The 27356-nt window shown below is 46.2% G+C and overlaps 1 protein-coding gene across 1 annotated transcript in view; it reads left to right on the plus strand.

Annotated features, from left to right (window-relative positions):
• PLB1 (phospholipase B1) overlaps positions 1–27356 on the plus strand; it is a 148953-nt gene that overhangs the window by 89208 nt on the left and 32389 nt on the right. Inside the window, exons 31-43 of the mRNA XM_049904022.1 lie at positions 3678–3721; positions 4353–4461; positions 5836–5887; positions 6273–6353; positions 6849–6914; positions 7772–7872; positions 9015–9096; positions 9943–10047; positions 14763–14858; positions 15399–15470; positions 22224–22289; positions 26499–26559; positions 27088–27146. Coding sequence (XP_049759979.1) covers positions 3678–3721; positions 4353–4461; positions 5836–5887; positions 6273–6353; positions 6849–6914; positions 7772–7872; positions 9015–9096; positions 9943–10047; positions 14763–14858; positions 15399–15470; positions 22224–22289; positions 26499–26559; positions 27088–27146 — 994 coding nt within the window. The remainder of the gene's footprint in view (positions 1–3677; positions 3722–4352; positions 4462–5835; positions 5888–6272; positions 6354–6848; positions 6915–7771; positions 7873–9014; positions 9097–9942; positions 10048–14762; positions 14859–15398; positions 15471–22223; positions 22290–26498; positions 26560–27087; positions 27147–27356) is intronic.

A 27356-nucleotide genomic window follows, 5' to 3' on the forward strand; every position in this document is an offset into this window, starting at 1 on the left:
AAAGATCTCTTCAAAGTGTTAAAAAGCAAAGATGTCACCTTGAAAACTAAGGTGCGCCTGACCCAAGCCATGGTATTTTCTATCGCCTCATATGCATGTGAAAGCTGGACAGTGAATAAGGAAGACCATTGAAGAATTGATGCCTTTGAATTATAATGTTGGCAAAGAATATTAAATATACTATGGATTGCCAGAAGAACGAACAAATCTGTCTTGGAAGAAGTATAGCAAAATGCTCCTTGGAAGCAAAGATGGTGAGATTTCGTCTCACATACTTTGGACATGTTGTCAGGAGGTACCAGTCCCTGGAGAAGGACATCATGCTTGATAAAGTACAGGGTCAGTGAAAAAGAGGAATACCCTCAAGGAGATGAGAGTGTTCAAGTATAACAATGATTGTGAGAATGGCACAGAACTGGGCAGTGTTTCCTTCTGTTGTACACAGGGTCACTATGAGTAGGAACCGACTTGATGGCACCTAACAACAACAATCCCAGTGGGAGTGAAATGATATCTCATTGTGGTTTTGATTTACATCTCTCTGATGGCTAATGATGTAGGGCATTTTTCATGTGTTTGGTGGTCATTCGAACATTCTCTTTGGTGAAATCTCAGTTCAAGTCCTTTGTCCACTTTACGATTGGGTTATTTGTCTTCTTGTTGTCAATGTTTTATATATATTTTGATTGTTAGATTCTTGTCAGGTATATGGTTTGCAAAGATGTTCCCCCTGTCGGTAGCTTGTCTTCACTTTTTTGATTAAGTCTTTTGGTGAACAAACATTTTTAATTTTTATGAGGTCCCATTTACTTAATTTGTCTTTTTCTGTTTCGGCTTTTGTTATTAGATAGATAATCCATCGTTGAAAGCTAAGCCTGACAGCATTGTCCCTGCTTGTTCATCTAAGGATTTTATGGTTTTAGTTTGCACATTTAGGCCCTTAATCCATTTTGAATTTGTTTTTGTGTGTGGTGTGAAGCATGAATCCTGTTTCATTTTTCTGCATGTGGAAATCCAATTTTCCCAGCACCATTCATTGAAGAGATTCTTCTTTCCCCATCGAATGGACTTAGCACCCTTGTCAAAAATCATTTGACCATAGATGTGTGAGTTTATTTCTAGACTGTCAATTCTAGTCCATTGGTCTATGTGTCTATTGTTATGCCAGTACCAGGCTGTTTTGATTACTCTAGATGTATGGTATGTTTAAAAATTAGGAAGTGTGAGTCCTACTTTGTTATTCTCTTTCAACATTACTTTAGTTATTTGGGGACTCTTGCCATTCCATATAATTTGAGGATTGGTTTTTCTATTTCTGTAAAGAAGGCTGTTGGAATTTTTATTGGGATTGCTTTGAATCTATGGATCGTTTTGGGTAATATTGACATATTAACAATATTAAGTTTTCCAATCCATGAACTTGGAATATCTTTCCATTTATTTCAGTCTTCTTTAATCTCTTTAGCAGTGGTTTGTAGTTTTCATTGTATAAGTCCTTCACATCCCTGGTTAGATTTATTCCTAGGTATTTTATTCTCTTAAATGCTATTGTAAATGGATTTGTTTCCCTAATTTCCCTTTCAGATTTCTCATTGCTGGTGTATAGAAACTCAACTGATTTTTGTTTGTTGACCTTGTACCCTGCAACTTTGCTAAATTCTTTCTTTGTCTTTAATTGGGAGTTCAATCTCACATTACTGAAACTCCTTCAACAAATGCTTGTTGTGCATCTATTGAGAAGTGTGTCTTTGTGCACTGTGGGTGACAACAAATAAACAAAGCCCAGCCATTGAGCTCATTGAGCTCATAGAGTAATATAAATTGCGTTAATCTGAAGGGCCTAGTGTAGACTAGCTGTTTGGTATGATTTTCTTTCATGTTTCAACATAGTTCTCTGATCAAAATGGAGGCTTAAATGTTTTTGCTCCTCCATTTTTTTTTTTTTTTTTTTTTGTATAACCCTCTTATTTCTCCCCAAAATTTCCACTTTAAATGGAATTAGTGAGAGATTTGGATAATAGCATGTTGATTTTGATCAGCCACCACCCTTGTTTTCAAACAAAAATGCCTTTAGACAAGAAATTACAAGAGAATAGAAAGTACTTGATGTGTATGTGTTTATATATGTCTCTATGTTTATTGAAGAAAAGCGGGTAGAGTTAGAATACAGCAATTGGAGAAGGAATATGGATTTATAATTTCCTCTCAAGTATAAATTGTTCTAAGTAAGTGCCTGTTATGGTTAAAATTCTGTGTCAACTTGCTGAGCCATGATTCTCAGTCGTTTGGCAGCTATGTAATGATATAGTTTGACAGTTTTATAATGATGTAATTTGGTAGTTGTGTAATGCTGTAGTCATCCTCCATGATGCAATCTGATGTGATCAGCTAATCAGTTGTAAGGGGAATTTCCTCAGGGGTGTGGCCTGCATCCAATACAGATATAGACGTTCTGGCAAAGATTACTTGCTTGCTCTGGATCCTGCATCCTCAGGGGTGTGGCCTGCATCCAATACATATATGGATGTTCTGGCAAAGATCATTTGTTTGCTCTGGATCCTGCATCTGGCTCATCATCATCTGACCTCCAGTTCTTGGGACTTGAGCCAGCTGCCTGCCATATAGCCTGACAATCTTTGGATTTGTCAGTCTCTGCAGTGTGTGAGCCAGTGGCCTGCCATCTGGCCTGCTAATCTTGGGTTCATCAGCCCCTGCAGCTACGTGAGTCAGAAGCCTTCAGCCTGACGCCTGAACCCAGACTTGGGACTTAGAAGCCTCTACAACTGCATGAGTCATTTCCTTGAAATAAATCTGTGTGTGTGTGTGTGTGTGTGTGTGTGTGTGTGTATTGCCTCTGGTTGATGGCCTGCCCTTTGAGCAGTCTGTGCTGGTGGGCTGGATACCAAGACTCTGTTCTCAAAATCTGGGGGCCTGGAAGAATATGCTTGGATTGAGGAGGGAAGGGCAGAAGAAAAATATGAATAAACACAGTATGTCCCGAATATTGGAACTCGCTAAAATAGAAATATTTCTTTCCCTACCTTCTGCATGGCATACAATTTCAATGCATGAAAGGAAATGAAATCTTTAGAGCGTATCTTGAGGTTAGATAGAGGACCATAAAACTCGATTAGATTAGATGAAATCAGATTGGGCAGTAAGAGGCCATTTCCTGAAATTTCTATGGAATTGTACCTGACTGCTGGGCAGAGGAGAGCTTACCCATTTTCCAAAGGTTCCAAGCTCTAGCACTGTGATTTTAGTGTCCTTTAGCAAGGTAATTGGCCCCTGTGCACCTCGGTTTCCTACTCTGTAGGTGGAGATAGTCATGTGGTTGGGGGACATGAGATAACTGGTGAGGAGCATCTAGTTCAGGGATGGGCACCAAAATACATATTCAGCTAGGGGCTCTCTCTCCTGATTCAGTGGACAAGGAAATGGCTCCCTTTTGTTTTCAAATCCTGGATTTGTAAGGGGACCCAATCCATGGGGGAATGTACATTTTTCTGAGAAGTCCTCAAAAGACAAAGAGATGAACCTGGCACATCTTCTTGTCATGGACAGTAAGATGGGGCTGCTTTTTGTAAAGGGAATGTATTCATTCAATCTCTCTTATTCTCTCTCCTCCACCCCCCATCTCATTCTCTCTCTTTCCCTGGCTTGCTCACTCACTACAGTTCAGGAGGAGACGGCTCCCTGAAGAATGTGACCACGTTACCTAGTAAGTAACCACAGGGGCTTGAGTCTGCCCACTAGCTTCATCCAATCCCTTGACTTCCTGAGAGTCCCTCCCTGCTAAGAAATGAGCAAGTAGCATCTCTCTTATGAGCTGCCACTGAAGTAGGAAGAGAGACCTACGGACAAGGTGGGGCGGGTGGGAGGGGGAGGGACAGAATAAATACTGGATTTTGAACCAGGAAACCCAGGTTTAAGCCCTGGCCCTCCTACATGCTTACCAGGTGACTAGGACAAGTTACCTAACGTTCTTAGCCTCAGGTTTCCTCAACTGTAAAATGTTTCCTCAGCTGGCCCAAGGAATTGCTGAGACAATCAAATAAGGTAGTATTCACTGCACTGTGAATTGTAAAGTGTGAAAAAAAGATAAAAGCAAGGAACCAGGTAGGGGGCTGTGGGGCTCTTGCTGCCTTAACCCAAGCCACTCTTGGGCGGCCCATCCTCAACTCAGAGAGGGCCCCATCTCCTCTCCATGCCTCTCCTGTCCGGCCCCTTCTCAGGCTGCATAAAGATGAACACACAGCTCACTTTGGGGACCCTGAACGCCACAGGACCAGAGAAGATATCCTGGCCTCTGGCCTGAACTCTTTGTGGTCTCCTCATCCCTTCTTTTCCAGATATCTTTCGGGAGTTTAACGGAAATCTCACAGGCTATGCGGTGGGCACAGGGAGTGCCAATGACACAAATGCATTCCTCAATCAGGCTGTTCCTGGAGCAAAGGCTGAGTATGGCATTTGGGGAGGGAGCTCTGGGATGGGGAGGAGGAGGCACATAGCCCACTTTACAATCGTTAAACTGACCTCGGTGTGCAAAGGGGATGTTTACCTAGTAGCAGAAAGGATTTGAGAGGATCTCAGTCCCTACTGTTACCTGGCCGCCCCTGGGACTGGAGCTAGAAAGAAAGACTATGGCCGTAGGAAGGAACACTGCCTCTAGAGGCTGAACTCCTGGCCTTGTTTTCATGTGCGGCATGATCTAATAATTGGGCTTACTGACCAACCTTATCTAATTTTTAAAACTTACCATGGCATAACAATGCTAGAGAGATCCACTCTCCCCAGAGCCTCGCAAGTAACAATTTTCCAAAAAGATCAAAGAGGCAAGCCAAATGGATGGCAGCCCAGAATCTCCAGCCTTAGAGGACTCGGGGGCAACATGTCCTGTCCCTCACCCTTTGATGGAACTAACAATGAATGAAGTAGAGAAGCCCAGAACTACCCAGCCTCCCTGAACGAGCTCCAGTGGGAGCCCCTTACCCTGCTTCGAGAGGTTCTCCAGCCTGGGTCTCCTTGCTCTGTCATGTGCCATCTTCTTGCTCAGATCCACACCCTTGTAGTCGATAGGCATGCCCCCCAGGCCTGTTCTCTCAGCCTGGGAAGACAGATGATCCCACTAACGTCTCCCTGAGATCACCGTGCTGGAGATACATTGCACCCCAGGTCTATAACAGGGCCTGGGCTAGTGGGGAGTCAGGGTGCCCAAGATCTGTTCCTCTCATGGGTTATAAACACAGGCACCTGTACCGTGTATATCTATTTCCAATCTCTTTCTAAAAGAAGCATTTAGATAAGTTCATAAAAATTAACATATACGTAAGAGAGAAAAACCACAGCCACTGGGGGGAAAAAAGGAGGAAACAACTATGTCAATACGAGTGCTTTTCAGTTACTGTGCTTGAGCATCAGACTCAGCTTCCTGGCAGCCAAGGTAAAAAAAAAAAAACCACGCTAAAACTTTCATAGATCCGATTTGGGAATATATGCAAGTGCTTCAAAAGAGACTAAGTGTTTCCTGGCATGGGATCCTAAAAGTGAACAAGTCGAGTCCTAGAAAGGAGACCACAACAGCAAGCCTAAGTGCAGCACCCTGACTGCAGCTTTAGAACAAACACAACTGGCTTTTCAAATGGTTATTTGTTGCACTAACTCCCCAGAGGAGGCAAGCACCAGCATGTGGCTCCTCCTCGCCTCTGAGCCTCGGGGTCTCTGCCAGCTCACGCAGCAGAGATGGTGCCAGGAAGCCTCCAGTCCAGATCTGTGAGAGGAAAAGTCTGGGCACGGCCGTTCCTCAACAAAGCCATGATTTCCTCTCCTTCTCAGGGAACTTGTACACCAAGTCCAGACTCTGGTGCAGAGGATGAAAACGGACCAAGTGAGTCAGATTTATGTTTGTTTATAAAAATCCATTTTCTCACCCATTAGGCTTGTCTTGCAATGAAATGGTCTGCCCCAAGAAGCAATAAGCTCCCTGTCTCTAGAGGCAGTCTAGCAGAGACAGACAGCCCTCTGTGGGAGGCTCTACGCAGGAGATGATGTCACTGGGGGTAGGGTTGCTGCTGGTCACAGTGAACTTGAAAGTTCCTCCTGATGCTAAGATTCTATGGTCTGTAAATAAACCTCTAAAATTCCTTCAACTCTGAGGTTCTGATGCTAGTATTCCAAACAGGCAAGGAAGTTGTAGGGGGTTGAATGGACTAGAGACGTGAGGTTTTGTTTATTGGTGGAAATTCATCAAGCATTCTCCTCCCACTGTGTAGAGAGTAAATTTCCATGAAGACTGGAAGGTCATCACAGTGCTGATTGGTGGCAGTGATCTCTGTGACTACTGCGCGGATTCGGTAAAGGGGGCGGGGCCGTGCCTGCTCCTTGCTCCTGACTTCACATGGTAGGCCTTGGAGGTTCTCTCTGAAAATAGTTCCTAGATCAGCCCTAGGATTGTCCAACTGCACCTATGTGTGCTACAATTCTCAGGTTTTTGGCTCCCCCTTGGTGACCCAGATGGTAGGAGGTGGCAACTATATGGTGCTTCTACACCCCACTCTCACAACTCCTGAGAACCCAGAAAGAAAAGAAACTGTAGACCCCAATCAGTTGGAAGGAGGACCCTCCACTTTCTCTCCCGAACTAAAGCTCTGGCTGAAGGGTCTTGCCTTCTGGTTGGCCCAGTTTTGACAACATGGAGTAGTCGATGGTTCACCTCAGATACTGACAGTTGTTCACAGTTTGAGGCCAGAGGGAGAAGAAGTCCTCAGGGCTGGAGTCAGAAGAGAAGGCTGCAACTGCCTGCCCCACTGCCCACCCAGCTTCTCTCCTCTCCCTCCTGTCTCTTCCAGAATCTGTATTCAGCAGCCAACTTTTTTGACCATCTCCGCAATGCCTTGGACATCTTACATAGAGAGGTGGGTGGAAGGCTTCCACAACCTGACATAACTCAAGTATGGCAAGGGGTGGGAGAACAATGGTAGAAGTACCTCCTTCCCTGAAGGAGAGAGCCAAGGGCATGGGCTCCTTCCCCTTCCAGAGGTTTGGGCCTGCCCTGAGGAGTTACAGCCCAGAGGGATCTCAGGCTTGAAGAAGGGAGGCAGTGTGCACTCTAATAGGCACCCCACCCTCACCCAGGACATTCCCCGGTGGTGGCAGCTGGTTGAGAGTTCCTCTCTATCAGCCCCCAGGCTAGGAACTGCATTCCAAGCCACAGGGTATGTCTATAGCAAGGCCCTCTCTGGTCCTGCACCCAGCAGCACGTCCTCACCCCATCCCCTGGCAAGGACACACTGCTTTGGCTGTCCAGGAGGGAGCACTGACTGAAGGGGGCTCCTCTAGTGTCTGAGTCCCCGCACCTACTCAATGGACTTAGGCCAGATTGGACTGGAGGGAGATGGTCAAGGGCTAATGTCCAGGCTAATGAGAAAGTAACCCATCTCACCAAATTTAAAGTGAACATGTTGGGGCTCACTAAATGATGGCTGAACTGAGCTGAACTCTCAGCATTTAGACTGGGTCAGCCACATTCTCACTCCAGGAGATGCCATTTGTACTGCAGCCCGTGTAGGTGGAACCTGTGGAGTTGTGCAGTACATGACCTGCAGGGCCCTCCATGGGAGCCCCATGTAGATCCCTTCCCACAATGCCACTCAGAGGCACTGAACTGGAGTTCCAAAGGGGTCCTCCAGCCAGTTTCCACATCTCAGGGCACTAAGGCAGCTTGAGGAAGTGGCCCTTGGAGCCCCTCTCTCATCTGCGCCCTTGCTCTTAGGTGCCCAGGGCCCTGGTCAACCTCGTGGACTTCATGAGCCCCAGTGTCATACGGCAGGTGTTCCTGGGAAACCCAGACAAGTGCCCAGTGCAGCAGGCCAGGTAGGCAGGTGCTGGCTGCCTCAGTGGGACAGATGCTTACCCCTGGTCTAGTTTATGTGCAGCGATGACTCCTCAGGGTCTTCTTGTCTTGTCCATCCATGTGTCCAAATCTGTAAAGGGGGACCTGTGCCAGAACCACCCCCTTCCTGGAAGTCGGTGTCATGACCCCTCCCACCTCCCTCTTCCCTTACCCAACCTCAAGGTTGCAGGCAAGAACATCTGTAGTCCTAGGAGAGGCACAGGGGTGAGGTCAGGCTGGGACAAAGGCTGGTGTCTGAGAAAGAATGTAGCCCAGACTGTGACAAGGAGCAACATAAAGGGTATACACACGTGTGGTCAAAATTTATCAGAAAGCAAGAAAACGTGCCTGGAAATGAAATATACAATTCAAAATAGTACCAGTAGTTGCCTTTATAAGGAAGGAGAGAATGGCAGGGGTGGGGGGCTAGGGGTGGCCACAAGGGAACTTCAAATAGAGAATGTCCTGTTTCTTCAGCAGGGCGGCAGGTGCCTGGGTATGTGTTTTATTATTCTTTATACCTCATACATACATCTATTTAACAAATACTTTCACAGCACATGCTGTACACCAGGCACTGCTCTGAATGCTTTAACTCCCTTTTATCTCTTTAATATATGAAGTATATTTCATAGGTAGGAAATATCTCATAATAAAAACAAAACAGTACGCAGATGTTCAGGAGGAAGGAGGACACTGGTGTGAACTTAGGAAGTATCTGAGGACATGAGTATCAAAGGCACCGAAATACCAGCTCCAATGCCAGAGAAGGCATTTTTATTTTAATTAAAAGTTGAACTTTCACTGGCTGGATTCATTAGCTCACTGTTAAGTTGTGGCAGGCCTAGCACCTGTGGCCTACTGCTTGTGCCATGTTCATATGAGGGAGTGCTCACTCATATCCCAGGTTCCTCCTAGGGGACTTTATCCTGTACCAGTGACAGGCCGAAAACCCGTTCTTGGCATTGTGTCCAACCTCACAGCACACATGCTCCTAAGCCAGGCTGGGCCAGGGCTGGGGAGCTGCCATCCACGCAACAAAAGCCAGTTCCCTAACCAGAGACCAGTACTCAAGATGTTAGGGGCTTCAGCTCTGGGTTCTCCTGCCTCCCGCCTTGTGCAGTGTTCTGTGTAACTGTGTCCTGAGCCCGCGAGAGAACTCCCAAGAGCTGGCCAGGTTGGAGGTCGTCGCCCAAGCTTACCAGGTGAGACCACGAAAGGACCTCTCCCCACCACTCAGCACACAGCCCCGAGCTCCCCTGGAGGAGCCCCACAGGGGAGGGGAGGCACCCACCAACCAACCCTGGACCCTTTCTACTGCTGCACACAGCTAAGGTGCCTCAGAGTCCAGGCTGGAGTCATCCTAATAGAATCCAGGTGGCAAAGCCCACAAGGCCCAGCTGCCTTTGGCGGCTTAACCCAACATTTGACCTGAAGAGGGCAGTAGCACTGGCCTACACCCTGGAAGTCTAGCCACCACCCCTGCCCCAACCCACTCCCTCCACCCCCCACTCTGGCCTCATGCCTGCACAGGCAGGCGACCAGGAAGGAGGGTACAGGACTGCTTGCTGGGGCCCCTCTGGAGACTGTGCCAGGTTTTTGTTCCTTGCCAGACTTCCTGCCTGGCCCTTCACAGCTTGCAGTCCACTAAAAACCAAAACAGAAAAGTAACCCAACCTGCTTCCAAACTCTCTGGAAAGAGATTTGCAGTCAAATGTGTTTGTGTTAGAGTCCTGGTGGCACAGCCATAAAGAGCTTGGCTGCTAACCAAAAGGCTGGCAGTTCAAATCCACCAACTGCTCCTTGGAAACCCTATGGGGCAGTTCTACTCTGTCCTATAGGGTTGATATGAATCGGAATAGACTTGACGGCAACGGATTTGGGGTTTTTTGGTTTGGTATTTCTGTTCTCAAGGGAAGGGCAGAGTCGGCCCAGCCCTGTCCAGGGAAATGGGGGCAGAGCTGTCACCATGCTGCCCGCCACCCCTGTCCCTGCCCCTGGGAGCTCAGCCTACCCAGGACCTGTGTTGAAGGTGCCATGTGTGTCTCCAGAACAGCATGCGTGAGCTGGTCGAGTCGGGCCGTTATGACACACGGGAGGACTTCTCCGTGGTTCTACAGCCCTTCTTCTACAACATCCGGCTCCCAGTCCTGGAGGTACACCCATGGGGCTCCCGGGGGAAAGCCTGCCATGGTGCCCTTGGAGGAGGAAATCCAAAGCAGAAATGCCAAGCGCTTCCATAAGGGTGGGGACAAAATGGGAAAGACACAGACAGGAGAGAGCTGCTCTCCAGATGCTGTTCTGGTGGGGGAGAGGTACAGCCTCCTTGAACAACTGAGCTGCATCTCCAGAGACAGCCTGATGTGGGAAGTTCCATTATGACTGAGGACCTACTACATGATTCCCACACACTAAAACTTCGAAACCACCTCCTGTAACAGAGGCTCAGAGATGTGAATTATCTTTCTTAAAGTCATATAAGTAATAAGGGATGGCGAGGCAGCATATTTGGTAAAGTAGAGGGTCAAGGAAAATGAGGGAACCCCTCAATGAAATGGGTTGACACAATAGCCATGACAATGGACTCAAACATACTAACAATCATGAAGATGATGAAGGACCAGGCAACATTTTGTTCTGTTATATGTAAAGTCACCAAGAGCAGCTTATAACATAATAATATAACTCCATATGATCAGCTTTCTACCCCATACACTCTCTTCGCACATGACTCTACAGTTATAAAGGAGAGTTCTGTGCATTATCTGTTTGCAACCTGGCCGTGCTTTTTGCCTGATGCGTCCACTCTGAACAGAAGAGACCAGGATGAGTGCTTGATTCTGTCTACCAGATCCTCTGTCCTAAGGGCCTCTCCTAACTGGAGGTAGTTGGAAGGAGAGAAGCTTTGTGCACCTAAGTATCTCAGGAGAGAAGATGCTGGGGTCAGGTGGCATGCTGCCCTGGTATCGGCTGTGCCCAGGTGTACCCCAAGGCTCAGCCAGATTCTCACCCCGGCCCTCAAGACCACAAGGACCAACTGGCTGAGCACTGTGAAGTGGCTTTTCCCAGCAGGCTGTTCAGATTTCCTGAGACAATGGTCTCATTCCCTCACCTATGGCATGTTGTTGTTGTTGTTGTTGTTGTTGTTGTTGTTAGGTGCAATCGAGTTGGTTCTGACTCATAGCAACCCTATGCACAACAGAATGAACACTGCCCGGTCCTGCCCCATCCTTACAATCGTTGTCATGCTTGAGCTCGTTGTTGCAGCCACTGTGTCAGTCCACCTCCTTGAGGGTCTTCCTTTTTTCTGCTGACCCTGTACTTTGCCAAGCATGATGTCCTTCTCCAGAGACTGATCCCTCCTGACAACATGTCCAAAGTATGTAAGACGCAGTCTCGCCATTCTTGCTTCTAAAGAGCATTCTGGTTGTACTTCTTCCAAAACAGATTTATTCATTCTTCTGGCAATCCATGGTATATTCAATATCCTTCTCCAAAGGCATCAATTCTTCTTCTGCCGTCCTTATTCATCGTCCAGCTTTCACATGTATATGATGCGATTGAAAATACCATGGCTTGGGTCAGGCGCACCTTAGTCTTCAAGGTGACATCTTTGCTCTTCAACACTTTAAAGAGGTCCTTTGCAGCAGATTTACCCAATGCAATGCGTCTTTTGATTTCTTGACTGCTGCTTCCATGGCTGTTGATTGTGGATCCAAGTAAAATGAAATCCTTGACAGCTTCAATCTTTTCTCTGTTTATCGTGATGTTGCTTATTGGTCCAGTTGTCAGGATTTTTGTTTTCTTTATGTTGAGGTACAATCCACACTGAAGGCTGTGGTCTTTGATCTTCATCAGTAAGTGCTTCAAGTCCCCTTCACTTTCAGTAAGCAAGGTTGTGTCATCTGCATAACGCAGGTTGTTAATGAGTTTTCCTCTAATCCTGATGCCCCGTTCTTCATCATATAGCCCAGCTTCTTGGATTATTTCCTCAACGTACAGATTGAATTGGTATGGTAAAAGAATACAACCCTGGCACACACCTTTCCTGACTTTAAACCAATCAGTATCCCCTTGTTCTGTCCAAACAACTGCCTCTTGATCTATGTAAAGGTTCTTCATGAGCACAATTAAGTGTTCTGGAATTCTCAGTCTTCGAAATGTTATCCATAATTTATGATCCACACAGTTGAATGCCTTTGCATAGTCAATAAAACACAGCAAACATCCTTCTGGTATTCTCTGCTTTCAGCCAGGATCCATCTGACATCAGCAATGATATCCCTGGTTCCACGTCCTCTCCTGAAACCGACCTGAATTTCTGGCAGTTCCCTGTTGATATACTGCTGCAGCCCTTTTTGAATGATCTTCAGCAAAATTTTGCTTGCGTATGATATTAATGATATTGTCCTATAATTTCCACATTCGACTGGATCACCTTTCTTGGAAATAGCCGTAATATGGATCTCTTCCAGTCAGTTGGCCGGGAAGCTGTCTTCCATATTTCTTGGCATAGATGAGTGAGCACCTCCAGCGCTGCATCTGTTTGTTGAAACATCTCAATTGATATTCCATCAATTCCTGAAGCCTTGTTTTTCACCAATGCTTTCAGAGCAGCTTGGACTTCTTCCTTCAGTACCTTCGGTTCCTGATTATATGCTACCTCTCTAAATGGTTGGACACCGACTAATTCTTTTTGGTATAACGACTGTATATTCTTTCCACCTTCTTTTGATGCTTCCTGCATCATTTAATATTTTCCCCATGGAATCCTTCACTATTGCAACTCGAGGCTTGAATTTTTTCTTCAGTTCTGTCAGCTTGAGAAACACCAAGCATATTCTTCCCTTTTGGTTTTCCATTTCCAGCTCTTTGCACATGTCATTATAACACTTTATTTTGTCTTCTCAAGCTGCCCTTTGAAATCTTCTGTTCAGTTCTTTTACTTCATCAATTCTTCCTTTTGCTTTAGCTGCTCGATGTTCGAGAGCAAGTTTCAGAGTCTCCTCCGACATCCACCTTGGTCTTTTCTTTCTTTCCTGTCTTTTCAGTGACCTCTTGCTTTCTTCATGGATGATGTCCTTGATGTCTTTCCACAACTCGTCCGGTCTTCAGTCACGAGTGTTCGATGAGTCAAATCTCTTCTTCATATGGTCTCTAAATTCAGGTGGGATATACTCAAGGCCATATTTTGGCTCTTGTGGACTTGCTCTGATTTTCTTCAGTTTCAGCTTGAATTTGCATACGAGCAATTGATGGTCTGTTCCACAGTCGGCTCCTGGCCTTGTTCTGACTGATGATATTGAGCTTTTCCATCGTCTCTTTGCACATATGTAGTCAATTTGATTTCTGTGTATTCCCTCTGGTGAGGTCCATGTGTATAGTCACCGTTTATGTTGGTGAAAGAAGGTATTTGCAATGAAGAAGTCATTGGTCTTGCAAAATTCTATTATTCGATCTCCAGCATTGTTTCTATCACCAAGGCCATATTTTCCAACTACTGATCCTTCTTCTTCATTTCCAACTTTTGCATTAAAATCAAGAGTAATTATCAATGCATCTTGATTGCATGTTCAATTGATTTCAGACTGTAGCAGCTGATAAAAATCTTCTATTTCTTCGTTTTTGGCCCTAGTGGCTGGTGTGTATATTTGAATAATAGTCGTATTAACTGGTCTTCCTTGTAGGCGTATGAATATTATCCTATCACTGACAGCGTTGTACTTTAGGACAGATCTTGAAATGTTCTTTTTGATGATGAACGCAACACTATTCCTCTTCAAGTTGTCATTTCCAGCATAGTAGACTATATGATTGTCCGATTCAAAATGGTAAATACCAGTCCATTTCAGCTCACTAATGCCTAGGATATCGATGTTTATGCGTTCCATTTCACTTTTGATGATTTACAATTTTCCTAGATTCATACTTCGTATGTTCTAGGTTCTGATTATTAATGGATGTTTGCAGCTGTTTCTTCTTATTTTGAGTCATGCCACAGAAGCAAACGAAGGTCCCGAAAGCTTTACTCCATCCACGTCATTAAGGTTGACTCTACTTTGAGGAGGCAGCTCTTCCCCAGTCATCTTTTGAGTGCCTTCCAACCTGGGAGGCTCATCTTCCCACACTATATCAGACAATGTTCTGCTGCTATTCATAAGGTTTTCACTAGCTAATAGTTTTCAGAAGTAGACTGCCGGGTCCTTCTTCCTAATCTGTCTTAGTCTGGAAGCTCAGCTGAAACCTGTCCTCCATGGGTGACCCTGCTGGTATCTGAATACCGGTGGCCTAGCTTCCAGCATCACAGCAACATGCAAGCCCCCAGAGTACGACAAACTGACAGACACATGGGAGACCTATGGCATAAGCTAGGGCAATAGGTCCTGGTTGGTGCAAATGGTTTATACTTGACTACTAACCTAAAGGTTGGCAGTTCGAACCCACCCAGTGGCACCACAGAAGAAAGGCCTGGTGATCTGCTTACATAAAGATTACAGCCAAGAAAACCCTATGGAGCTATTCTACTCTATAATGTATATGGTGTCTCATGAGTTGGAATCAGCTTAATGGCAATGGGTTTGTTTGTTTTTTAGGGCATTGTATGAATGTGTCTAAATATAAATATGGTGCTTTTTGATTAAATAAGGGGAAATTATAGAACCAGTAAGAGGGCAGGGGTTTTAGGCCACCTGAGGCTATCTGCTATGGGATTGCTCTGATCTCCGGAGTAAGGTAAGTAGGCCATGCAGAGGGCCAATGACTGTAAGCACTCTCAGGGGGAGGAGGGCATTGAATGGTTAGTTCCAGGGATCGGCCCATCTGGGCCCTCTAGACCAACAAGACCTTGAGGAAGTATGTTTCTCTCTTTCAGGATGGGCGCCCGGATACATCCTTCTTCGCCCCAGACTGCATCCACCCAAATCAGAAATTCCACTCCCAGCTCTCCAGGGCCCTTTGGGTCAATATGGTAAAATAAGCAGGTGTCTCTGATTCACTGGGTTCTCATCTAGGACACCTGAAGAATGGAGCCTGGTTCTGGGCCTGCTTTTATGAGCAAGGCTGGCCGATCTGTGTGAAGTCAGTAGAATTTTAAATAAGGAGTCCTTCAGATTTTGCTCAGCCCAGATCCACCTCCTCCCTCTCCTCTGAATTTTTGGAACTGTGACAAGGGGCCCTTTCCACATGCATTCGAGGCAGAAACCTCACATTTACTTCACATTTCCTATGTCCCAATAACTGTGCAAGGCAGTTTAAGCCATGTTATCTCATTTAAGCCTCTCAACAGGCCTGCAAGGGAAGTATTTAGAGTTCGTGAGGAAGCTGAATACTAGAGAAGCTAAGAGAACTTCCCAGTGTCCCACAGCTGGCAACTGGCAGAGCCAGGAGTGGAAGCGAGACTCCCTAAAATCAAGTTCCCAACTCTCCCCACTGCACTAGGCTGCCAGAGGATGTTCATTTCAGCAGAAACAAATTACTACACTTGTCTCTTTCTTTTCTTCTCCACCAGCTTCAGCCACTAGGAAGGAAAACAAACACCCTGGATCTGGCAGCAGCCATACCCCTCTCCTGCCCCACTCAGGTAATGAGGGAGGACCTTTTGTTGCCTCTCTCCAGAAACCAGAGTGCAGACCTCCCCTCATCCTCTACTGGGCTTCTGCGTTGCCCACCTTTTCCCCTACACTGGAAGCCAATGTCAGCGTCAGAGGTGTGGGAGTTGGCCTCCGAGGTGGGAAGAAGGCACAGAAGAAGTTATTTCTTTGGGAATGGGAGAAGCAGCTAGGAAAGGAGGCCTGCACCCAAGGAGAGGGAAAGGATGGGGGGAGAGAGGTGGATTCTTTAGAAGGGGGATCGAGAAGCCAGAAGAATGGCAAGAAGGCTCATTTTAGCGGCAGCATTTGGGGCAGGTGGGAACAGGCTGACTGCAGGTTGGAGGGTAACAAGGATACAGCTGGGCTCAGAAGTGGTGGTTAGAGACTGAAAGCCTGGCTTGGGGATTTTCCAGCAGGGAAAGGGTCAAAGATGGGAGCAACAAACAGGAGAGCCCAAGAGCTTCATGGAGGAGGAGCCAGTAGGGTTGGCATGGTGGAAACTGGGATGAGGACTCAGATCAGGCTCCTTTTAAGGAGGAATATGTGAGTGGATGTTAAACTTGAATTCAGGCCTAGGAGTGGGGGCAGGTTCATGTTCCCATTGCCTTGAGTTTCCTTTTCTCGGCCCTATCTGTGGCTTTTTAACCAAATAAGGCAGAGACCAGAGAGCACTGTGCAGCGATAAAAGCAGAGGGACCTGATCCAGTCCAGGAGGCTGGGTTTCCCTCCTACAGCTGGCTGCATCACCTCTCCCTTCAGGCTGGCCAGTGGCCAGCTCCCCTGTGTGTCTACAGGGCTCCTGAAAGAGTGGGCACCCCTTCCCCTGGCCCATGCTCCTGTCTACTGCCTTCCCTACCTCAGTCTTAGGTCCAGTCTTATGTATCATCAGCCTCACCAGGGAGCAAGAGCGGCAGGAAAAGTATACTGGAGGTATGGGAAGTTCGTGGTGGCAGTGGGCTCAGTTGCTGGTGTAGTGCTTTAAGTAGAGAGATATTTAAATTGTGTTACAACCAGGGTATCATGCTCTCCTGTCCAAATGGTCAGATGCTGGCCAAAGGGCTGGGGCAAGGTCCTAGAAGCCCCTACTGTGCTAGGTGTAAACCCTTTAATTGCTAGATTCTAGGGATGTTCAGGAAGTCCTGGGTGAGGAATTGGGGCTTCTAGGTAGTGAGGACATTTGGGGACTCAGAACAGTGGCTACAAACCAAACTGTAGGTAAGTATTTCAGTATGTCAACAACCTATATGGCCATACTGAGTATCAGCCATGGAAGACCCTGTCCAAACAACTGACATCCCTTTTATTAAATAGTGGAAGTAATAACTACCCATACCAGGGAGCTATCATTTATTCTTTCTCTTAACAAGCATTTATTAAGCACCAAGCTGGAGCCTAGGCACTGGCTCGGGGAAAGCCCTGTCACCATGGGCTTCAAGGTGGCCTCTGTCACTCTCTGTCCCAGACCAGGTGGGAAGTCCAGAAAGGGTGATCCTCCATCCAACATCTCAAGGCCAATGGGCTCAGCTCCTCCCTCCTGGACAGAGCCTGATGGAGTCATTGATGAGCATAGGAGAGCACATCCAGCCTCCTGGAATTGGTAGAAGAGCCTGGGAGTGTGGTTGCTAGGCAACCCTGGAGCCCATTCCAAAAGGGTCCATCTGTTGGCCAGCCCATCTTCACTGCACCAGGAATTCTGCGTTCCACAGATTCCATCTGCTCCCTCCCATGTGCCTTGGAGCTATATAAAAGCCACCAGCATCTCAGTGTGAACTAACAGGGCCTGGGCAGCATGTATTTTAGTCCTAGCTCTGTCTAAACATAGAGGCAAGAAGCAACAGGCAGGACCCAGTGGGGGAGGAGGAGGCCAAGGTGGGTGTGAAGCAGTGAGGGGCTTTCTCAGCCTCCTCCCTTCTCCTCCTCCACCCCAGTGAAATTACAATTATATTCTGCTGTGCCAGGTGGGGCCACATAACATCACTCCAGAGATTTCTGTTGTCCTTGAAGTTTGGGCAAAATATTTTACAGCTAGTGTTTGCCTAGCCACCCTGTGGACTGTGTTCCCCCTCACTGCCTTAATCACCTCTCTGCCCACTCCTTCTCTACCCTGGGGCATCCGGCTGTGACTCCTGAGGCTTTGAAGAAACTGTTGCCCCTTCTTTTAATGACCCTTCTCCTTCCTTCTCCCATACTCTAAAATGTGGACATTTTCCAGCATTCATGTCTTAGCCATCTTCTCTTTTCTCTCTCTCCACATCCCTTCACTCTGAGATTTATCCATTTCCAGGGTTTCCTGCTAAACTTCTTTGCACAAGACTCCTCAATCTGTGTATTAGTTTCTTCTTTCCCAAACTCCAGACCATACACAGATTAAATGTATGGTCAGAGAGTATCAACAAGGAGGGAAACTAGAGAGATAGAGACAAAGATGAAAGAGAGAGAGACTGAGATAATTTCATATAATATTTCATCCAGTCTTTTATCGTTAGAAAAAGCAAAAGGGGAAGCCAAACCCCATGAAATCAAGTTCCGAGCTTTCCCCACTGCACTTTCCCCTCTTAAACTTTCTTGCTGTCATGGATTGAATTATGTCCCCCCAAAATATGTGTCAACTTGGTTAGGCCATGCTTCCCAGTATTGTGTGGTTGCCCTCCATTTTGTTTTTCCTATGTGTTTGTAAATCATAATCTCTACCTGTGGTTAAAGAGGATTAGGGTGGGACGTAACACCCTTGCTCAGGTCACATCCCTGATCCCATGTAAAGGGAGTTTCCCTGGGGTGTGGCGGGCACCACCTTTTATCTTACAAGAGGTGAAAGGGAAGCAAGCAGAGAGTGGGGGACCTCATACCACCAAAAAAGCAGTGCGGGGAGCACAGTGTGTCCTTTGTACCCGGGGTTCCTGAGCAGAGAAACTCCTAGTCCAGGGGAAGATTGATGACAAGGACTTTTCCAGAGCTGACACAGAGAGAGAGAAAGACTTCCCCGGGAGCTGTTGCCCTGTATTTGGACTTCTAGCCTACTAGACTGTGAGAAAACAAATTTCTCTTTGTTAAAGCCATCCACTTGTGGTATTTCTGTTATAGCAGCACTAGCTGACTAAGACGACTGGATGACTAAGACAATTGTTTCTACTTTGAATTACTTGTGATGGAGACACTATATGGCATAGGGTTAAGAGCTATGGCTGCTAACCAAAAGATCAACAGTTTTAATCCACCAGACACTCCTTGGAAAAACTCTGTGGGGCAGTTCTACTCTGTCTATAGGGTTGCTATAAGTCGGAATTGACTCAACGGTAATGGGTTTTAATGCTTAGGGCCTCTAAATCTCCTAATACTGCCCTGACTCCATCATTACCTCAAACTCAACTTTCATTCAAAAAGTTATGTTTCTAGCAGCGAATGTCTAAATGGCAACTAAATATTTGTCTTCCCAAATTCTCTTCCCCTTAGGACTTCCTTTTTCTGTCTATGTTATTGGGGTTTTCATGGTTACACAGGCATGAAACTTCAGGTACCCCATCTGATAGAATTCTTCCTAATGCTCCTCCCACCTGCCTGCTTTTCCATTTCCACCACCACCACCCTGTTCAGATCCTCAGTACCTTGCATGTTAAAGGCTACCTAGTTTTACTTTCCCATCATAAGACAACAAAGAATTGTTTAACCATAGACTCTCAGACAGGAGAGGCTTTGGATTTCTGTCGATGCAATACACATTGCCATTAAGTCAGTCCTAACTCATGTGACCCCATGTGTTACAGAGTAGAACTGAGCTCCATAGGGCTCTCTTGGCTATAATCTTCACAGAAGCAGATTGCCAAGCCTTTTTCCATGGCACCACCTTTCAGTTAGTAGTCAAGCACAAATTATTTGTGCCACCCAGAGATCTCGTTATAACTGAATCTCTTACCCCTTCTCTCCCAAGCATCACTTTAGCCTCTGCCTAAGCTTCCGCTCTCTCTTAAGGTTGTACTTTTCAACTGCCAAGTGGCTACCCATTAACAGGCTGTGAAATCAAAGTAACAGGTCATGAACCCTAAGTTTTTAATGGAATAGAAAAGAATCAGAAAATATCAGAGGGCAGCTATGTAGTGACTATCATGTACTCCTTCCTTCTACCATTGATGCCCCACCCAGAGCTGACTCTCTCCAGACCAAATGGCTGCTGTCCCCTCAGCCACGCATCACAGTCAGGGCTTCCAATGTCTCGTGTAGGTATCTCTCTGTGAACATGGCCCCCTTTTCATTGGTGCCCAGGCCTGGCTGGTTTGGTCTGGCCAGCACAGAAGAAAATTACCACTCCTTCATTGTGGAACTTTACATCTGACAATGCCACCAAGATTTACGTGACCTTTTCCCAACAGCCTGACTCACATTAGGTGGTGGTCCAGGCTCTACCTCCCAAGGTGAGCCACACCGCCTTTGCACAGCTGTGGCTGTTAGAACACTGTCCTGTGCTAGCATTCATCCTGTATCCATTTCTACTCACTGATACAAGCCTAACCCTCCAGAGCCAGTCAGACTTGAATCAACCCCTCTTCCACATAATCTGCTTGACTCCAGGCCTTCAAACCACTCTGACTCATGCATTCACCATGCAGTCAGTGGTCACTAAAAACAAGCGCTGGGCACCCCAGTCTGCCTCCCTGTCACTGTCCTGATCCTGTTCTCATTGTTCTTGTCTCACTCCCCATGGCATTCCAGCATCTATTGATCTCTGACCCATCTGGCTCTGTGTCCCCTTGCCAGCCCCTCCACAGCCTTGGGATCTATAACCAAACAGACTCTCCAGTGTGACTCTCAGCACTCCCAGAAGGACAGGGGTTGTCTTTGCATGCTGGTTCTTCCTGTGCAGGTCACTCTGGGTAATCACTGGACTACCCCAGCCTAATCTCAGTCAGGCTCCCTTAAAATGGGAGGAGAACAATAATTAGTGTATACACACACATACCCCATTGAGCCTGGTCTTTGAGGGATCTTGCAGCCATTCCTCAGCAATTACTGCACTTACTGTATACACTATTCTTTGGTGCTTCACTGTCTTCTAGCTGCTCACGTCTATCTATCTGCCTGACTAGGTTGTAAGCCTCTTTGTATCATCCCCTCTTCCTAGCACCCAGAAAAATGCTCTGGACACATGAGATGCTCAACAAATATTAGTCACTTATTTATAAAATATAGGAATATGAATGTTCAGGGGACGCTAGGTGACACTAACCTCAGACAAGCCTAATTAGATAAGCAGACATGCTACTGTCAGCCCTCTTCTGCCTTGCACTATTGAGGACAGTCTAGGATAGACTTTCTTCCCTTGGCCTTGAGTGCTTCTCAGTGAAAGAATGTTCTCCTGACCATGTTTCAGATAGGAACACTGACACTCAGAAAGAAGAAGAGAGACTTTGCCTGGTGCCCTAGGGAGCCAAGGTCTGTGTTGGGGGCTGAGAGCTTTGCATACATAGACTTTGTTTTTCAAGGTGACTGCTGAGTCCCACTCTTCCTCTCCCTCTTTGTGTCCCCAACAGGGCCTTTTGTTGGCCTGACTCCAGTGTGAGGAGCGAAAATAGGCAAGAGACTTGTTGGGTCAGGTCGTGGCCCAGCTCTGTACTCACTGCTTGCTCTCAGGAATAGGTCCCTGTCCCACTCTGGTCCCCAGTCATTTCTCATCTATAAAATGGAGGCAGGCATGGACTGCAAAGCCAGAAGGTTCCAGTGCCAGGCAAGAACGTGTCTGTATGAATGGGTCAGTGTAAGACAAGAGGAGATGGTAGGGCCAGAATTGAAGGGGGCTCCCCCCTTCTGAATGTATCAGGGTTCTTCTTTTTTAAACACCATCCTGACTAAAGCAAAACAAAAGAAAACACCTCCTGGCCAGGTTCAGCCTGGAGCAGTCAGTTTTCAACCCCTGGAATTGATCTCTAAGGACCCCTCCTCCAACATTCTGGTTCTTCCTTCATATTTCCATTTTATCCCCAAATTTTCAGCTCATAGCCCTTCTACTCCACTGAAAACGTTTTGTGAAAGTGTTCACAGCCCTGGGCCCGCTTTGGCATTTCCTAATCTCAGTCTTATTAACTTGGTCTTCTTTTGCTATCATTCTTACATTTTCTCATTAGCTTGTTTCCTCCCCCCACCCCGCCTTCTCCTTTGTCTACTTCTTTCTTCCTTTTTGATTAACCCCTTCACCTGAAACTGGATGGTCATGGGTTCTTGACAAGGCTTGTGTGAAAAGCCAATTGTGAAATAGGTGAGTAGGAAATGAAGAGGATGTTTCCTGAGAAAAAAAAGGCCAAAATGTGTGAAGCCAACTGAAGGGGTCAGATGTACAGCTCAAAGGAGGCAAAAAGAAGACATAACAGATGTTATATATATTAATAATCATAATAATTTTTGGAAAAGAGAGAAATGCTGAAACATGAATCCCTTGCCAGAGAAGTTACAAAGGAAAGAAAATCAATAATTCTGAGAATTAGGGAGGTGGCCAATTGCTCAGGCAAAAATGAAAGAATGGAGACCTGCTGAGAATATGTACTGAATCCTTTTCAGGGTCTTTTCTTGTGCAGCCCTAGCCAAAGCTCTTATGTAAAACCCTCTAGGGAATAATGAAATGATGTTTATACAGTTATTTCTATTTAAATACAGAAGAATCATGTTAAATGAACCTAGAGGATAGAATTTTCGCTGTTACCTTCTCTAAGCCATCTTCCATGCCATTAGATAACCCTGTGGTTTCTTTTCTCTCTTAGAATGATCCTTTCCTGAGAACCTACCAGAACAGCAACTACACGTACCCTGCCAAGCCGGCCATTGAGGTAATAACCTCCAGCTACATTGGCCTCTCTCAGGCACAAACCATTTCCACCTGCTGATGACTTAGGCAGTGGTGCAGGTTTCAGAGTGTCAGCTTAAGCAGAAATGTACCCTTCTTACATACTTGACTTGGAATGTACAAAAATTAAGCCCCAGGATTGTCTTAACATGTCCACAAATGCTTACCTGATGCCACCAGTCAACCAGAGGAAATGCCTACGGATCAGTTTTCTTTGACCTTTGCAGTCATGTGCTCATCATTTCTGATTAGGTAGCCCAGCCTTTTGAGAAGGGGTGAGGGGGAGGCAGTGAATATGATACACCACTGACTTCCTGTAAGGCAGAATCCTAGTGGGAAGGAACTCAATTCCAGGGGCTGGGGCCAATGGGAAACTGACACATATCTGGGTGAGCCCCAGGGCTTGTTTGGTTCAAATCAATCATTCTAGCTTTGGAAAACCCCAAATGTTTCAGGGTTCGCGGTTTTAGGGGCTTCAGGAGACTCTTGACTACTCCCAAATGGCCTGGAGGATGCTGGACCACACCAGGCCTTGCAGAATGGGCCTGGTCCTGACCAGATCTGCCGGCCACCAGGACAGGAGCTTAATTGCTAGTGTCTGCTGCGCACCTATGGTGTGTCCAGCCTTGTACTAGGGGCTGGAGGGGTTAGTTGAGCACTTATGGTGTGTCCAGTCTTGTGCTAGAGGGAATTCAGAGAAGTATCAGGCATGGGCCTTCCCTCGGGGAGTTAGAGGTCATTACTTATTGAGCACCAACTATATGCCAGGTATTGTTCCAGGGGGATAGAAGAGTAAACCATACATATGGGTCCTAGCTCTCATGCCACTTCCAATCTAGTGGGGAGAGACATGAATAGTTAAATAAAGAAACAAGATCACTTCAGATAGTGAGGATAGCTCTGAGGAGAGTGAAAAGAGAAAGAGTGACAATGGAGGGGGTGGTGAGTTCACATTCGTTGTATAAGCCAGGTCTCTTGGAGGAGGTTAGCTTTGAGCTGAGACATGCATGATGAAAAGGACAGGCTACCTACAGAGCCTGAAGGCAGAGTTCCAGACAGAAGGGTCAGGGAGCACAAAGGCCCAGAAGTGGGGCTGAGTTATGTATATCTGAGGAAGAGAAAGAAGGTCAGATTGGTTAGGCATGTGAAAGAGGGGGTGAGCAGAGTAGATGAGATCAGAGAGGTGCACAGGGGCCAAATCACTCGGAGCCTGAATCCCACAATGAGAAGGTTGGATTTCACGTCAGGAGAGGTAGGAAACTATCGGAGTGGGTGACATGATCTGGGTCAAATTTTAAAAAGGCCTCCCTGACTGCTGTGTGGCAAATGGATTGGAGGGCAGCAGGAGTGGTTGAGGAAAGGCCTTTTATAATCCAGCTCAAGAGCTGAGACTAACCTGTATGAAATTAATGAAGAACTGACGCTGAGCTGTGGGGTGTGAGTAATAACAGGAGTTTGGTGAGGGGAGAAGTGAGAGCACACAGATGTAGTCAGAAAGGACCGGAGCTAGGACTATAGAATTAGAGGATATAAATGAATGGAAAGGAGGGGAGAACCAGCATGAGTATAGATACAGAGGCAGGAAAAAGTCATGGCTCTGAGGATGGCAGAGGAGACTAGAAGAAAGCCAATTGCATGAGAGAATGAAAAGTGCTTGTTGGGAAATGGAGTGGGGGTGAAGCTGGGTGGGTAGTGAAGGGCCAGATGGTGAAGGGCCTCAAAACCTAACAGAGGTGTGTGGACTTCTAGCACTGGGGAGTCATGGTGTCTTCTTCTTAATCAATGAAAGGAAAGTCATGGAGTCTCTGGGTGGCACAAATGGTTAAGCACGCAACTATTAGCTGAAAGATTGGTGGTTCAAACCCTCGGGAGACAAGCCTGAAGATCTGCTTCTGAAAGGTTACAGCCTTGAAAATCCTATAGAGCAGTTCTACTCTGCACACATGGGGCTGCCATGAATTGATTCAACAGCAACTAACAACAATATAGATAAAGAGAAATTCAAACAAACGAAGGAAAGTTCTGATGAAAACCACATTTGGGGCAGACCGGGCTAGGGGCAGTGTTCAGGAGAGTTGGTGAGAAGAAAGCTTTATAGCTGGGGGTTGTGCCATCACTCAGCCTCTCTGGACTCTCTCAAAAAGCCGTTATAATTGAAATGTCAGATATGTTCTCTCAATCATATTCAAGTGGCAATCTTTAGGTTAGTAGCTCCACGTTAACCATATGCACTACCAGGGACTCCTATGTGTGTATGTATGCATATATGTAGTTCACAATTATTTATTGGACACCTAAATGAAGCAGGTGCTGTGCTAAGTGCTGGGTATACAATGATGAGCAAAATGGGTCTGGGTCTGCTCTTTTGCTTCTTAGAGTCTCAAGTATCTCTGCTTCTGCTGTTAGGTGAATTAAAAACCCAGACCTAGGAAGTTTTTTGGAGTCCCTAGGTAGCTATGAGTCAGAATCGACTTGATGGCAACAGGTTTGGTTTTGGTTTTTGGGTGGTGCGAACAGCTAATGCACTTGGCTACTAAATGAAAAGTTGGAGGCTCAAGTCCACTCAGAGAGGCCTAGGAAGACAGGCTTAGCAATTTACTTCAGGGGAAAAAATCAGCCATTGGAAACCCTATAGAACAGAGTTCTACTCTGATACATGTGGGGTCACTATGAGTCAGTGTTGGCTCAGTGGCAGCTGGTTAGGAGGTTTTTTAATACCTTGCTACTTAAAGAAGACAAAGACGGGAGCTTGTTACATACGCAGAGTCCTGGGCACCACCCCAGCACTACTGAATCAGAATCTGCAATTTAACAAGATCCCCAGGGGATTCGGATACATTCATTCCCTTATGACAGATGACACGGTCAAGTTCCCACCTGCGTATGTTAATCTGTGTAGAAAGTGCTTGCCCCTGCTCGCCAACTACCTGTGCTATTTCTAAAGCATTCAGGGCTATATAACTTGTTTAAAAAGCACATTTCCCCTGGATATTTGTCATCTGTGCGCAAGCGTGTTCTTGATTTCAGTAGGCCTTCCAAACAGAAGAAGGAATCCATCTGTGTGATAAATTGAATAATCCCTTGGAATAAACTGAATTAGATTGAACAAGCAAATTATATTTAAAATGAATTTCATTTTTGGTTTCTTGTGATATGGATACTTTAACAAAGCTTGTCTTAAGGTCATCTGACGGAGCAAATGAGATGAACTTTCAAAGGCTTCTGGCAATTTAAGCCCTGGAGGATCAGACAGCCAGTCAACACCTATTTGTGGGGTCCTACTGTGAAAAAAAAAAATTTTATTTATTTTTTTTTTACTGTGTGCTCAAAGCCCTGGTGGTTCAGTGGTTAAAACATTTGTCTGCTAAGTGAAAGGTCAGTGGTTTGAACCCACCAGCCACTCCACAGGAGAAAGATGTGGCAGTCTGCTTCCATAAAGATGGAAACCCTTTGGAGCAGTTCTACTCTGTCCTATAGGGTTGCTATGAGCTGGAATCGACTGGATGGCAATGGGTTTGATTTGACTCTGTGCTCTGCCATAGGCTTTGTCCCTCAGGCCCTCCTGGGGACATGCACATATTTGGGACTTTGGGGAAGAGATTCTCTTCCCCTCGGCTTTCTGGTACTAGCCATTTCTGTGCTGCATATCACAGACACTAGAAAATTTGACTGAAGGTATCCAGTGTTGCAGACATTACATAATTTATGAACACCCGAGGAATTGGTACCTCTGAAGTTAAATATGCAATAGATATACACGTGTAGAGAAAAGATATGCAGAAACCAGGAGCCTTGCAGTTGTAAAAATTTCATGTTGCTTTCCTAAAAAGATTGTAACTAATTATGGTTTGGGCCCTAACATTGTAATAAGTGTCAATTAGCTTACTGTTAAACACCACCACCAAACCACCTAGAATCTCCAAACCCTGTGCTCCTTCAGGAGAGCGCTGTAGTATGACCTCACTGACTTCTCTCCTGCTTTGGGGAAGCTCCTGGTTCCATTTAGAGTGCAGATAACTTGGGAACTGGAAAGGCTCTTAGTCCACATACAACTAACAGTTCTTAGCCTCACATGCACCCCTAAGTAATATATTCTAGATTCTACCAGAAAATTCCTTAGATAGTTCTCAGGCTGAAACTTATCTCCCTACACACTGACTGTTGGGTGTTGTATCTTTTCTCCCTGATTTAGAACTGGGGCAGTGACTTCCTGTGCATGGATTGGAGCCCTTCCAACAGTGTTCCTACCTCGGGTGAGTGAAAACATCATCACCCCCTTCAATCAAGGGCAGTGCTGAGTGTTGGGTCAAAGGGAGACCCTACAAACACACCCCAGAGCTTCAAACAGACCTTACTGATTCCCATGATCCTGGACAGCCCACGAGAAGGTAGCCTACAGCAGTGGCTGGCCTCCCATGCCAAGGCGCCCAGGTCTGTTCACCAAATCACACTTCCCATCCATAATCCTGTCCCTGAGACCTCCTTACCCAGTGAGTACAGTCAGTGATTAGGGTCCTAGCTCCCCTCTTACATGACCCCTGCAGCTAGACCTTTTTCTGAACTACTCTTAGGCTCCTCTCAGGATGGACACTGGTGACTGAGCCCATTACTTTCATTGCCTTGGTTGTCCAGATGAATTTGGAAGAGGCCAGCTTGCTAAAGCCTTAGGCAGAAAATAAGTGGAATGGGGACCTGGAGACTATAGCAAAGTCAGAGACTCTTGGTAAAGTTTGTGCTTTAAAAGGAAGACCCCTGACCATCTATCTTCTTGTCTCCTCTAGTTCACAAGCTCCAACCAGCAGACATCAAAGTGGTAGCTGCCTTGGGTGACTCGCTAACTGTGAGTACTGAGTCATGAGCCAAGGATGACGCCTCAGAACACAGCTAGGCCCCGTGCAGAATTAGTTTTTCTGGAGTGTTGGCCCCACATTCAACATTTAGCCAACATTTATGGAGGGCTTACTAGTGTTAGGCACTAAAATACAGCCAGGCAGCCACGAAACATCACCAGGCAACCTAGAACACCCTGTTACTCCATCCTTCCACCACC

This window comes from Elephas maximus, chromosome 12 (genome assembly GCF_024166365.1).
Source record: "Elephas maximus indicus isolate mEleMax1 chromosome 12, mEleMax1 primary haplotype, whole genome shotgun sequence".
Taxonomy (NCBI): domain Eukaryota; kingdom Metazoa; phylum Chordata; class Mammalia; order Proboscidea; family Elephantidae; genus Elephas; species Elephas maximus.